At 45.1% G+C, this 15,601-nt stretch overlaps 1 protein-coding gene across 7 annotated transcripts in view; it reads right to left on the reverse strand.

Moving 5' to 3' along the window:
• SYNDIG1 (synapse differentiation inducing 1) overlaps positions 1-15,601 on the reverse strand; it is a 197,373-nt gene that overhangs the window by 108,786 nt on the left and 72,986 nt on the right. For all 7 annotated transcript variants that reach the window (XM_055265254.2, XM_055265256.2, XM_055265257.2 and 4 more), the window contains exon 2: positions 14,655-15,212. In XM_055265254.2, coding sequence (XP_055121229.1) covers positions 14,655-15,134 — 480 coding nt within the window. In that variant the 5' untranslated portion in view covers positions 15,135-15,212. The remainder of the gene's footprint in view (positions 1-14,654; positions 15,213-15,601) is intronic.

Consider the following 15,601-nt stretch of genomic DNA (forward strand, 5'->3'; position numbering starts at 1 on the left):
TCCGGAATAAATGAGATGCAACTATAAGGAGGTGAAACTGGTTCCTTTGTGTGAGTGACCCACACAAAGATCTGGAAGAATCTGGAATATCTAAATGCGTTTCTCTATTTAGGGACTGCTCCAAGGGAGGGAAATGAGTAATTTAATTTTCTAATGCCATAAGCAAACAGATATCATGTTATTGAGTGATAATTAATTTGATTAAAATTCTCAGCCTAACCACAAGCCATGTGTGGGCATCAATACATTCTTTGTCCATATTTACTGCATGATGGGAAATGCACGTCCAGCGCTTAGATAGTATACTGGCACAGCTTCTGCTAGGGCAGTCAGGAGGCAGGCCAATCTCGTGCCCAGGAAATAATTGGACAAAACTGACAAACACAGCCATAGCCAGGCTCTCAAACTGACCAGCAGCCAGCAATATATCAAAATGTGTTATTTATGAAAAACTGCTAAATTTTGAGTAGTAACAGTGGGAGTCTGTGGTGTTCTTGCCCTGGGCTGCTCCAAGCCATCCACCAGCTTGGTCCATGAAGTACTTCTACTAGAAAGGGGTTAGCCATGGAAACCAGGAACTTCACTGCTGGAAGGGGCTGAATTGCTTGAGAGCAGAGGTTGGAAAACCATGCCCAGCTACCGGTGGAGGTGCTTCCAGCTCTTCTTGTCTAAGGCTATAACTCTGGTTGGGTCAAATGGCAAATTGGAGGACAACCAGGAATTTAAAGGGGAGCTCCTGGAAATGAGGGAAGCATAGCGGGGCTTGGTAAGCTCTTCTCACATCCCGAGTGGACCTGGTGGCAATGTGAACGCACAGAGGAGGCAGAAGAAAGCCAGACAGGCAGCAGGGGCTGGAGCACACTTGAAAACTGCCTGAACCTTGAATGCATTGCCCAAACCACACATGGAGCTATTGGCAGACGGAGAAACCTTATCTGCTTGAGGTATTTGAGCCCAACCTCTACCCAATAATTAACTGACTGACCTCTAAGCTATGCAGACCCAGGAGTGAATCCCAGGAGGTCAGGCTTAGCAATAAAAAACGAGTTAAAAAAAAAAAAAAGGCAAAGCTGAGGAGACATCAGTGGCTGAATACAACAGAGGAGAAAGATTCTGCATATTTAGTCCCGATAAGTCAATAAAGAAACTAAAACAAGACACCCAAAACAACACTTTTTTTTTTTTTTTTTTTTTTTTTTTTTTTTTTAGAAACACCAAGTAACAATCATAACCTTAGGGGTAAAAATCAGAATCCTGTGTTGCTATGCTATATCATTCAAGTTGTTTAGTTTAGTTTTCAACCACAACAAAAAATACTAGCCAGGTATAGAAACAGGAAAGCATGACCCATACCTAGTTTAAAAAAAAAAAAAAAAAGCAGTCAACAGAAACTGTCTTGGGGGTGGGACGGGTGCACAGTTGTTGGATGTGGTAAAAAAAAAGACTTCAATGCAACCGTGACAAATATGTTCCCAGACTAAAGAAAACCGTATTTAATAATAAAAGGAAAACATGATGACAATGACTCAATGTAAGGAAAGGCATAGAACCCATAAGAAGTAACTGGATGGAAACGAACATAAAAGATGAAATGAAAACTCACAAGAGGGGCTCAACAGCAGATTTGTTATGACAGAGGGAACTACACATTTGAAAGATCAATTATCCAAGCTGAAGAACAGAAAGAAAAATGTTAAAGGAGAAGGAACAGAATCTCAAATATCTGTGGAGAAATATCAAGCATAACAATGTATTTGCAACGGGATTTTGAAAAGGAGAGGAGAGTCCAGCCTGGCCAACATAGTGAAATCCTGTCTCTACTAAAAAAATTCAAAAATTAGCCGTGCATGGTGGCGTGTGCCTGTAATCCCAGCTACTCAGGAGGCTGAGGCAGGAGAATTACTTGAACCCGGGAGGCGGAGGTTGCAGTGAGCTGAGATTGCACCACTGCGCTCCAGCCTGGGTGACAGAGCGAGACTCCGTCTCAAAAAAAAAAAAAAAAGAACGGCCAAAAGCTTCCCAAATGTGAAGAAAAAAGTTACAGATTCAAGCTTAGTGAACCTCAAATAGGAAAAGACCAACACCAAGACATGGCAATTACATTATTGAAAAACAGAAAATCTTGAAAGCAAGAGAAAAAAACCACAGAAGACTTGTCCCGAACAGGAAATATCATGACAACTGATGTCTTATTTATATGAAACAATGGAGGCTGGAAGGCAACAGAGTGACATGTTACGAGTGAAAAAAACTTCCAAACAAGAATTCGATATCCAACAAAACGACCTCTCCAAAAATGAGAGCAAAAGAACGACATTCCCAGGTAAATAAAGGCTGAATGAATTTGTTCCTAGCAGACCTGTCTTACAAGAAACAGTGAAAGAAGCCTTCAGGCTGGAAGTAGATGACACAGATGGCAATTTGAATTCACAGGAAGAGACGGAGAGCCCTGGGAACAGTAAATATGAGTGAGGGTAACTATATAATACTGTATAAACAAATTTTTATTCTTCTGTGATCCTGTGTGGTTTATTGTTTGTTTAAGGCTTATAGATCTTTTTTCCTTTTTATCTGTACACATTTATGGAGTACATGTGCAATTTTATGACATGCATAAATTGCATAGTGGTCAGATCATGGCTTTTTAGAATATCCATCACCCAAATTACATACCTTGTACCCCATTAACCAATTTATCATCATCCTCCCTGCTCCCACTCTCTCACTCTTCTGAGTTTCCTTATCTATCATATCATTCTTTACATCCATGTGAACACATTTTTTAGCACCCACTTAGGAGGTGAACATGTGATGTTTGTCTTCCTGTGCCTGGCTTGTTTCATTCAAGATAACGGCCTCAAGTTCCATCCATGTTGCTGCAATTGACATAATTTAATTCTTTTTTAGGGATGAAGAGTATTCCATTGTGTGTGTGTGTGTGTGTGTGTATATATATACCACATTAAAAAAAATCCAATTATCCATTAATAGACACTTAGGTTGATTCCCTGTCTTTGCTATTGTGAATAGTGCTGCAATAAACATGGGAGCAGGTATCTTTGATATATTGATTTCTGATATTGCTCGATCAAATGGTAGTTCTATTTTTAGTTCTTTGAGAAACCCCCAAACTGTTTTTCCCTGTTATAATTTTTAAAAGACATAATTGTATAAATCAACTGTTGTAACACTACTGTTGGATTATAACATGCCTACGAAATATATACATGACAGTATGAGCAAAAAATGGGGACAATCAGGCTATACTGGAGTGCGGTTTCTATATTTTACTGGAATGAAGTTAGCACTAACTTGAAGTAACTTGGATAAATTAAGATGCCTATTGTAATTTGCAGAGACAATACTAAGAAAATAACAATACAGTTAAAATACCAACAGAGAAACTAAAATGGTACTCTAAACATATTTAGTTAACATACAAAAACAGAAGAAGAAATAGAGAAACAAGAATAACTACTAAACCAGGACACATGCAGAAAACAAAAATCAAAATGGCAGACATTATTCCAATCATCAAAATTATGGTTAATGCCAGTGGACTAAATATTCCAATCAAAAGACAGAGATTGTAAGGCTTAACTTCAAAAACGGGATTCAGGTATGTCCCTTCTATTTACAAAAATCAATTGTAAGCAAAAGGATAGGAAAAGATACATCACACAAACAATAATAATTAAGATAGAGTGGCTATGTTAATATCAGACAAGACAGACTTTAAGACAAAAAATATTATTAGACACAAAGAGGGACATGAAACTGACCCAATAGTCCAGTAGACAATTTTTTTTGGATAGAGAAACTGACACTTCTGGTCTTAAAGATTGAAACTTAAAATTGTTTTATCTGAGTTCCTTCCTCAGAAAAGTACCCCCAGGCCTTTCAAAATGTATCAAAGAACTGAAACTCATCAAATCACTGCATCCAGACTATGATACAGCAAGCCCCTCATTCATCACGATTGCTTCCTTGTCCCTCCAGAGTTTGCGTTTTCCTATACATTGTTACGCTTCTTCCCTGCTATATAAACCCCTAACTTTAGTCGCAGGGAGATGGATTTGAGACTGAGCTCCCATCTCCTTGGCTGCAGCACCTGATTAAAGCCCTCTTCCTTGGCAATAATCGTCTCAGTGATTGGCTTTCTGTGTGTGGAGCAGCAGGTTCTAGATGGAACCCCTGGTGTTTCAGTGACAGAAGCTTTATAATAAAATGGCCAACAGTTCAGCAAGATACAACAATTATAAATGTACACACACTTAACAACGGAGCCCCAAAACACATGAAGTAAACACTGACAAAATAAAAGAAAGAAATAGACACTTCGCTGAACGTAAATATTTCTGATACTCCACTCCTAATTGTGACAACTAGGCAGACAAACAGAAAGAACAGGAGACACGGACAGCATAATTAACCCACCTGACCTTGCGAATCTGTATAAAACACTTTGCAGGACAGAACACTCATTCTTTCCTTGTTCACATGGAATTAACCCACCCGACCTTGCGAACCTGTATAAAACACTTTGCAGGACAGAACACTCATTCTTTCCTTGTTCACATGGCATATTCCCCAGAACACATCAGACACTAAGCCATATATCAAGTCTCAATCAATTTAAAAGAAATTATACGAACTATGTCCTTCAACCTTAATGAGATTTAATTAAGAATAAATAATAGGAAACAACAAAATCCCCGAATATTTGGAAATTAAACAACACATTAATAAATAACTCAGTAGAAAAATAAAAAATCACAATGGCTACAGAAGTATTTTCAACTAAATAAAAAGTAAAACACAACAAATCAAAATTTATAGGACATAGTTAAAACAGTGTTTGAAATAAAGTTATAGCCTTCAACACATACATTATAAGACGAAACAAATGTCAAATAAGTAATCCCAGCTTACACCTAAAAACAAAAAAATAGGTAAAAAAGAGCAAATTTAAGCCAAAGGAAACAGAGGGCAGGATGTCATAAATATCTGAGTAAAAATTAATAAAATGGAAGACTAAATAACGAGAGAAAAATCAATGGAACCAGAAGTCAGCTATTTGAAAAGATCCAAAAAATGACCAATTTCTATCTAGACTGACCAAGAAAGAAATAGAGAAACTTAGATTACTAAAGTGAGGCATGAAAAAGTAAATATTACCAACCATACAGAAAGTAAAAGGATTTAAATGGAATATGATGAACAACTTCATGCCAACAAATTAGATGTCACAATACTAAAACTGAGATAAGAATAAAGGACAATCTTCAGATTTTCTTTAAAACAAGAGACTTAAACCAGTAAGGTAATAGAATCAGTTCAGTAATTGAAAATCTTCCCACAAAGAAAAGGCCAGGCCCAAATGCCTTCACTGGTGACTTCTAACAAACACTTAAAAAGAAATCATACCAATACTAAACAGTCTTTCAGAAAATAAAGAGAAAAATAATTCTAAACTTATTCTATGCAGCCAATATAACCTTCATACCAGCGCCCGGAAAAGATGGCACAAGAAGAGAAAACTGCAGATCAACATCCCTCGTGAATATAGGCACAGAAATCCTTATCCAAGGATTAGAAAAATAAGATCCAGTGACACTTAAAGAGGATTATAAACCATGACAAAGTGGGATTTACCCCCAAATGCAAGGATGGTCTGTTATCCGCAAAGCAGTTAATGTAGGCTGGGTGCAGTGGCTCACACCTGTAATCCCAGCACTTTGGGAGGCCGAGGCGGGTGGATCACGAGGTCAGGAGATCCAGACCATTCTGGCTAACATGGTGAAACCCCGTCTCTACTAAAAATACAAAAAAAATTAGCCGGGCGTGGTGGCGGGAGCCTGTAGTCCCAGCTACTCGGGAGGCTGAGGCAGGAGAATGGCGTGAACCCAGGAGGCAGAGCTTGCAGTGAGCCGAGATCGCGCCACTGCACTCCAGCCTGGGGGAAACAGTGAGACTCACTCTCAAAAAAAAAAAAAAAAAAAAAAAGCAGTTAATGTAATATACCACATGATTAAAGGATGAAAAAATAAAGGACAATAAAGAAACACCACTCACAATTACCTAAGTAGTACCTGATGAATTGAACGCCCATATGCAGCTCCCTAAAAAAACTACAAACAGAACTGCCATACGATCCAGCAACCCCACTACTTGCCATTTATCCAAAGGAAACAAAATCAGTATATTAGACAGACATCTACACCACGTGTTTGTTGCAGTGCTATTCACAGTATCCAAGATATGGAATTAACCTAGGTCTCCAACAACAAACAGATAAATGGATAAACAAAATGGGGTAGTTGTACACTGATAGGACAGGAAACAGGGAAATACTGGGTAGAAGAGGGCAGTTTCCTGGCAAAGCCCCACCCTCAAGCCTGGATATCTGTGGCCCTAAGTGAGAAAAGGCATTCCTGTTTTTGTACACAAAAAGTTGTCTTTTGGCCCGCATGCCTACACCCATATAAACCCTGAAACCCAGGACCCAGAAGCAGACTAGCAAGCCAGAAGACCAGCAAATAGACAGATGGCAGAACAACATGGCAGAGAAAGGGAGAAGAGGAGGAACATCTGAACACCAAGAGGAGTTTGGTTGGGGGTGGTCAGAGAGGAGTCCAGCCGCTGGGTGGCCCACTCCAGTCTCCTTTCCGGCTCCACATCCATCCCACTGAAAACTACCTCTACCACTCAATAAAACTTCGCATTCATCCTTCAAGCCCGTGTGTGACCTGATTTTTCCAGGATTCTGGGCAACAGCTCTGGATCCAGCCCTCTGTCCTTGCGAAAAGGCAGAGGGCCCATTGAGCCTGTTAGTATTCAAGCCATCTGCGGACAGCAAAGCTGAAAGAGCTTTGTAACACTGGGGTTGCAGGCACCCACCCCTAGACACTACTGCAAGGCCAGAGCACAAAGCACTCCCACCAGCCTCTGCACCTGCCCTTCTGCATGCTCCAGTCCCACAAAGGGTTTGAGCAGCAACAGAACAGGTGAGCCAAACCCATCGCACGTCCTGCAAGGGGAATCAGGGAACTCTCCCATTTCAACACCACAGGATACCATTCAGCCATAAAAAATAATGAAATTATGTCATTTGCAGCAAACATGGATGAAACTGGAGGACATTATGTTAAATGAAATAAGTCAGGAGGGAAAGTTAAGCATTGCATGTTCCACTCGTGGAAGCTAAAAGGAGTTAATTTTATAGAAGTAAAAGTAGAAGGAAGAATAGTAGAGAGTGGGCAGAGTAGGAGGAAGGGAGAGATGGGAAGAGATGTATTAAAACATACAAAATTACAGCTAGATATGAATAAGTTCCAGTGTTCTACAGCACTGTAGCATGAAAACAGTTGAAAAATAATATATTATGCAGTTTCAAATAGCTAAGAGGAGGTTATTGAATGCTCCCAACACAAAGCAATGATCAATGTTTGAGATAATGAATATGCTAATTACCCTGATCTGATCACCATGTTATATGTATCAAAACATCACTATATACCCCATGAATATGAATACCCCATTTATTATTTGTCAATTAAAAAATAAAATTAAATAAAAAACCTCTTCAACAAAGTAGTGGCAAAGGGAACTTCCTATACCTGATTAAGAGTGTCTACAAAGAACTACAAAAACATCACCTTTCATCATGAAAGCTAAAAGCTCCCCCTAAGATCAGGAGCAAGGCAAGGATGTTCGTTCACTCACACTCAACAATGTATTTGAGGTTCTGGCCAGTGCTATGAGGTAAACAAACAAATGAGCAAAACAAAACCCCCAAATTTCCCTCCACCCAAATCAGCAGCACCTCAAATCTCTGTGGAGATACTGAAAATAATTTTCAAAATGCTGTCTATTATTTTCTGAACTCTTTCTCTTTCCTCTAGGTCAACTGTTCTATTTGTTGTTGTTCTGTCTCATTCATGCTTTTGGGTTTTCTTCAGATGCGTGTTGAGTCCTCGCCCCTCTTTCCATACTTATGAATGAGGTATATATAAAGTGCTCTATTGCAGTTATAGAATTCTGTGTCCTCCAGCAGCTTTCAAGTTTTTACATGGGAAGACAGACTGGAAGGCCTTGGAAAGCTTGGCAGAGAGTTCACAGAAGTGAGATCCTGGTGCCGTCTCTTCCTGCTTTGTCCTTGGACTCTGGCATAATGCTGAAACAGAAGTTTACTGGAACACATTTTTCCCCCTAATGTAGAAAGAACAGTGTCGTCATGAGGAGACAGATTCTAAAGTCAGGAGATCTGTCTGAGATCCAAGGGCTGACAGCAGAGCCACGTGTGTCATCTTGGAAACACCCCAAGTTTCTGTCTCCACACGTGTAGGACGAGGACAGCACCATGACCCATCCCCAAGGGCTTTGAGGATTCGACGGCCGAGTGCACTCAGAGGCCCTGGCAGAAAAGGTGCTCCACCGATGAGCGTTCCCTTCCCCCTTCTTCCTTCAGTGAAGAAAAGGCTCAGCCCCTGTGGGCACTGCTTCTAGGGGGTGACTGTGACGTACTTCCGGTCTGAGAGGTTTTGCATTGCCACAGGTAAGAGCCATTCAACATCTGGTCACCATCTCTAAGGGCAGGAGGGCGGTCAGGCCTCTGCATCTGGACTCCATCCACTTCATTTCATGGCTGTAAACTCAAATTGTATATTTTGTGGACCTGCTTCATTACTTGTCCCTGAAATCTCTCTGAGTTTATTTGTGTGAAAGGTGAAGTGGTTTCCCACTGCTGGTATTCCCAGAGGCAGCAGTTTTTAGCTACTGGCTGGGAAGTAGATGAAGCAGTGTTCACGTACCTGGGAAGAGGCCTGGGCTGTGGGACATCAGGCCCAATTATCACTACCCAGGATGCCCTGAGGGCACCCCCACAGGATGCCTGTCTTGTCACCCTGAGCACAGTGGCACTAGATAATGAGCGGCACGGCACCTCTGCACTCCTGCAAAGCCCCAGAGGACCCCTACATCTCCCTGTCTAATGTCAAGCCATGCTCTACTTGGTGACTTAAGGTGGAGCAGGACAGATCATAAACACTTGCTGAATAGTTGGAGAATCTCCCATAAATATTCTCCAAGTTAACCATAGAACCTGTTCCTATTACTACCACAACCTCGAAGGCAAACTGAATGCTCCACATGCCCTTGCAAACATGTGTCAGACAGGCCGACCTCTTCGGACCTGGAGAGGCTCCTTCATAAATGCCAGGGATGCACCTGTCTTGGGAAAGTGCCAGCCACCCAGTGCCCAGGAGCTCCAGCAAGGGAGCCCCACTCAGAACCAGGGCAACAAGGGGCCCTGCTCTGAACTGGGGCAATGAGGGGGCCCTGCTCTGACCCAGGACAATGAGAAGGCCTCACTCTGAATCAGGGCAATGGGAGGGGCCCTGAACCAGGGCAATGAGGTGGTCCCCTCTGAACAAGGGCAATGAAGGGGCCCCCCTCTTAACCAGGGCAATGGCTTTTTGAAAACGGCACTATTTGGGAAACAGTATCTATTTGCTATAAACCAAGTGAAGCTATACAATACTCAAAGAAGTTAAAAATCACATTTTTTTTTCTTTTTTTTCTGAGTAGAACTGCCTTCTGGAAAGAGCTCAGATCAATATTCACTGTTCTTTTGTTTCAGTAGTTGTCATTCTGTTCAATTAGATGATCTGAATAAAAAATGATGCCAAAAGTCTATGGTTTTTGGCTCTGTGGTTGCAGTATTGGCACCCAATTTGTTATCACTTCCCTATATTGTGACCCTAAGCAGTCCCTCCCACACTGACTGAGCTTGGCTGTGGGACCTGCTCTGGTCAATGAGATAGTAACACGCAGGACACAGGCAAAGATTTGACAAGCCCTCACAAAGTGGGCCCCACCTCTCTGGCTGCCACACAATGAAGCCTGGGACAGGATGGGTGACAGCTGGGTGATGCAGTCACCTCTGTCACTGCAGCCAACAGCCAGCCAGAGGCTGGCTGCCCAGCCCATCACAGCTAGCTATGGACAAGTGAGTGAGCCCAGGTGAGACCAGCAGAACAATCACCCAGCTGAGCCCAGCTCAATTGTCGACCCTCAGAAATCATAAGCTGAAGAAAGAGTTGTTAAGGCACTGTGTTTTGAGGGTGATTTGTTATCCAGCAAATGCTAACCAATACATGATCTTTTATTATTTAACGGAATGGAGAAAAGAGTAAACCAAAGAACAGCTATTGCATGTTCAATGACACTTCTAACCAGTCATTAGTATTTTGTTAATTACCGAAGAATGGAATGAAAATCACCATAGCTATACTGTAAGAATGTTTCTGAGAAAATCTTTGTTTTCAGAGAAGAAGGACCAAGTTAACCGCTGTGGTGAGACTCTGAAATCCTCCTCGGCATCCTGAGCCACATGTAGAAGCAACAGCAGCCATAATGTGTCTCCATTCCTTCTGCTCAGAGCCTGTGGAAGGGGCCATTTCTTGGTCCAGGTGAGCTCCCTGGATGCCGACCAGCAAGTCTCACTAAAGTGCCTAAGAAGCAGCTCGATTTGTAAACAATTTGCTGTTTCATTGACGTTACTTTAGTGTAAATGCCAACATGCTCCATCTTACGTTATATCAAAAGTCACTAGAAATATTAACAAAGAGTAGGCACCGTTTTTATGACTAAAGATTCTTATTGCTGTATTATTAAAAGAATTGTTTCTGGTGGGCTTCCACTTCTGCTGCTAGATCAGAGGAGCAGGACTGGGTGGGAAAGGTTACCTCCCCAGAAGTCTATACTACTTGTCAGAGCCGTGGACCTACTAAGACAGACAAGTCTGTGTCTGCCCCCACCCATTCCTAGCTTTTATTTAAGCTCCCCTCAAGCCGCCTCTTACTCATCCTCAAGACGCGGCCGGGGAAGGGCTCCTGCCTGTGTGATGACTTCTGAACCCTGCATTGAGCTCAGGGCCCCAGCCCCACTTCAGAGCTGACGGGGTATTCCATTCCCATAACTCCTGGGGCTGCATTTTCATGCATCAGCTTCTCTAATTCCACTCCATGTGAGTCGGGCATGAGAGACTCCATGCGAGTCTCTGAGTAGATTTCAGACCCTTGTAGGGTTCCAAAACCACATCTATTAGCTGCTGAGGCCACTGCATGAAAAATTGTTGCAATAAAATGGATTCAGTAATTGATTAACAAAAATGTGGATTCAGACATACCATAAATTTAAAAAAATTGCATTAAAATATTGGTTGTGTTTATGTGCAAGCTCCATCAGAAGCCCACATGAGTCTTCAAGAAGGATAAACAATTCTTTTGAATGTAGTCCATTGTGAAGCACCAGGAGGGAGGTTAACTGAGAACTAAGAAGATTTGCTGCTCACCTGCTCCCCTCCCACCTGCTCCCCTCCCACCTGCTCCCCTCCCACCTGCTCCCCTCCCACCTGCTCCCCTCCCACCTGCTCCCCTCCCACCTGCTCTCCTCCCACCTGCTCCCCTCCCACCTGCTCTCCTCCCACCTGCTCACCTCCCACCTGCTCCCCTCCCACCTGCTCTCCTCCCATTGACCTTAGCAGAGCGTAGTTATTCAAGAGAAGTGCATGGATGCAATGAGAGGGAGGGGGGAAAACCCACAGGGGTGAGAAAGAACGGATGGAGACATTCAAATGTCCTTTTCAATCTAGTTACCATCCCAAGCCTTCTATCGCTGGGGCATACTGTGTCCTGGAGGGATTTTCCAAAAACTCCTAAGAAAGCTGAAAATCCTCTGCTGGCCAGTTTGGCCGGGGGCTTGGGAGCATCTCTGATCCCTTCCTTTCCACCTCTCATCTCCATTAATGACAAATTTCACCTTTTAGATATTTCTTCACCACTTCTAATGCTGTCCTTATGCTCTCTCACCTTCCCTTATGATGAGCCCCCAAAAGAGGCAGGGGGCACATCTGGTTTGGTCCTAGCCCCAGGCTGCCTCCCCTCTCGCCTCCATCTCCCCTACATCCTTGTCCCACTCTTGGCCAGAGCAGCTCCTGAAAACACAGATCAAGATCTAACCACAGCCCTTCTGCCTGAAACCCTTCCATGGACCTGCATGGTTAAGCGCAGGCGCCAAGGCCTCCTCGTGCGATTCCCAGGTCCTCCACGTGACATCCTGCTCACTTTGTGTTGTCTTGTGGATTAAATGTTGGCGCGTTCTGGCTCTTGGTTACTCTAACAAATCTATTCAGGCTCCCCAGCAACATGGCCTGTGTCGTGGGGCACAGCAGTGACCCTGAAGCAGAGGGGACAGATGCTCTGGGCGGGGCCTGGCTCTCTGGGCTCCAGGCCCACCTCTCCCAGGGCTCCTTCTTGACTCTTTGGTGGGTCCCTTCTGTCTCACACGTATCTGAATTTGTGACTCTGCATAAATCCAGTCTCCCTTAGGTGGCTGATAAGGTCCTTACTGATGGGACCCGCTCCTTCTCCAGCCTGTCTCCCACCCCCGTCCTCCCTGTAGGCCTCTGCATTTCTGACCAGTTCCTCTTCCCTGCAGATCTCCAGAGCTGCTGCCTCTGTGCTCCCCAGGTCCTCTTGGACTGGAATTTCTCTGCCAGCTCCCCTCAAGCCTCTTCTTACTCATCCTCAGGACGCAGCCGGGGAAGGGCTCCTGCCTGTGTGATGACTTCTGAACCCCACATTGAGCTCAGGGCCCCAGCCCCTCTTCAGAGCTGATGGGGTATTCCATTCCCATAACTCCTGGGGCTGCATTTTCGTGCATCCGCTTCTCTAATTCCACTCCATGCGAGTCGGGCAGCATTTATACTTTGCTGTCAGCAAAGCCCTCAGATCTTGGAAAACTTAGTAGACAGGGGCAGAGGCTTCTGAACAGAAGCCAAGCATGCTCCCAACTTTCCACAGCTGCAGCGTGGGCGCCCTCCCTCCCTTCACAGGTGTCACCAGAGGGCACTGGGGCCTGTGCAGATGCCCAGGCATCACGTCTTGGTCCTCTTCCATGCCACGACTCTCCGCTCCCTGCCAGTGGGCTTCCCGGGCTCCACTGGCTGGAGTTGCACCGAAGTTTCCCTCTCCATTTCTGATCCTCCCTCCTGACTAAAGCTGGATCTCTCAGCTCCTGGTTCTCAATGGGGTCTCCAATCCTGATCTTCTGGTCTCCTTGGCCTGTCATTCCCTTGCAGTTTCTCCGGCCTTTCTATCAAGTGTGGGGTCCCATGGTTGTGGGTCTGATTCCGCTCCAAACTTCCTCCCTATTGCTTTCTCCTGCCACCTCCACTGTCCAGGCAGAGTACACCTTGCCAAGGGAGCCTCACCTGCTAAAGATGGTCCCACATGGCTGGAGAAAGTCACGGAGCCCTGGGTCTGACCAGATCTTCACACGAACTCATACTGCAGCTGGGCAGTTTCTCCCAGTTCTCTTTCTAGAACGGGCACTTCCCCCAGTTCATTGCTCTAGACTGCCTGCAATCTCCTCACACCCCAGGAGCCTCTCTGGCTGTGCTGATGCTCAGCCAACACGAACCCCTCCTTTCCTTCCTCCAACCCAGAGCCCTTCAAAGTTTCCCTTACCCCACCCTTCTCTTCTCTCCCAGGCCAGCATGAGGACTTCTTCTGAGAGGCCAGCTCTCACACATACATGCCTGGAGTTCAGCTCCTGCCTCCCCAAGACCACTCCCCAGCCACTGGCCACAGTCCTGATTTTTCCATTCTGAACATTTCCTCTCCACCTACAAAAATATTCTCGCCTACCTCAGTGAAAAACAGACATCCCTTCCCCTTTTGGCCACACACTGCCTCTGAAGGTCGGATCTGCTTGGCGGTTTCCTTCCCCACCAAACTGACGGAAAGCCTGGCGTGTGTTTCCCTGACATCGCATCCTGGGAAAACACCCCTGGCCTCACTGCAGTGGAATGACTTGGGGGGCATGGGCAGCAAAGCGCTAGTCCATGGCCTGCAGCAGCTGCTCTCACCCTCTCACCGGTGCTGCCCTGGGGGGACAATGTGCCACACATCCAGCAACCACTGTGCCTACCACACGGTATCCAACGTGCAGTGTGTACATCTCTGTGCATGTAATTCAAATGCTGTCACCTGCCCTCCAGTCCACTAAAGAAGTGAGTCATCTAAGAAGTCAACTTATCTTCCCTTCAGGCTATCAGTACTCACACTTTCTTCCAGCACGGTTCAGCTCTATCAACAATCTCTCAGTAGTAACTGTGGGATGCAAAGTCAAGGAACCACAGGTGACAGTAGAAACACCTCCCAAAGTGTCCCCCGTCAAGTGTATTTCCAGCCTCATGTGACTCTAGGATCAGGCGTCCCTCTCTCATCTTGTCAATGACCTCTCTGTCTCATGGGATGCGGGAGAGCAGGGAAAACTGATGAACCCACCGGCACTGCCATCTGCAGCCCCATCCGACAGCCATTACCTGGGGTCATCTCATACCAGAATCACTGCTGAAGCGCCCCTGGCTTTCTGTTAATCTAAGTCTTTCCGTTAATCTAAGTCTTTCCTCTCCTTCTATCTTCCACAAGCATTCAAGAGTGAAGGGCACCAAGACTGCCTTTGGTTTCTGCATTTTTGCACACTAGTTTCATTCCCTAACTTTTGCCAGGCATTCATGGCTCCTGCCCTCCCTAGAATCCCCATCATGCATTCCTAGAGGGCCTCTGACAAACACATCCTCTGACCTCCAGCTCCTGGAACTCCTCCTCTTCCTCCACATCGTAGGACAGGGTGTGGATTTTTATGTCATCAGCTGAGAGGTCGATGAACTTCCCATCGGGGTACTCGAGGCTGTCTTTGGTGGGTGACCGGTCCTCGATGAAGGTGGTCTCGCAGCAGTCGGCAGCCACACCGTCCCCCCAGGAGCGCAGCATGCCCTCTGAATAGAGGATGATGTTGGGCCTGTAGCGGGACTCCACCGACTGCTGCAGGGTGTTGGGGTCCAGCAGCTGCTGCACTGGCTCACTCCTGCTGCTGTCCAGGCTGGCCGGCACTGTGCTGGCCCCCACCCGGTGGCTCTGGTACTGGGGCGCTGGGTAAACAGACACCAGACCATCTCTGCTCTCGGCCATCAAGTTTCTGGTGTTAATTAAACCATTCCTCTTGCCAGCATCACTGATTTTACTGTGCACCAGCATGCTCTTCTGTTCAATGATGCCATCCATGGTCCTCTCTCCCCAACTGGGCGTCAGGCTGGTGGGCTGGGCATGTAGTTTACACTTGTCTCAGGGAACCCATTTCTCCTGGAGGAGGAGAAAACAGAGATGAGACAAGAGAATCACACTTGAAAACAAGCTAATCACCCAGACCCACACTGTTTCAGACTGTACCAGCCAGCTGATAAAACGCATAGTAACTGTGAGAGTTAGATAAAATGCAGTCCTACCTATTCGGTGAATGTTAAAAAGGATCTGTTGGGGCGGCTAGCCAGAGTTAGCAGAAATTGATTACCTGAATCTCTATAAAGTCTCTGCTTCCAAATGAAGGAGACTGCAGGAATTGGCTCCCTTGCAGCCTAGAGGAACCTTTGATTGCTAGCAGACATCCTGAAACCCACGGGTAAACCCAATCACATTAGCATCCGACAAGTCCATAGGAAAACAGAACTGCAAATCTGTAATGGGGATTAGCT

Source organism: Symphalangus syndactylus, chromosome 24, assembly GCF_028878055.3.
Source record: "Symphalangus syndactylus isolate Jambi chromosome 24, NHGRI_mSymSyn1-v2.1_pri, whole genome shotgun sequence".
Taxonomy (NCBI): Eukaryota; Metazoa; Chordata; class Mammalia; order Primates; family Hylobatidae; genus Symphalangus; species Symphalangus syndactylus.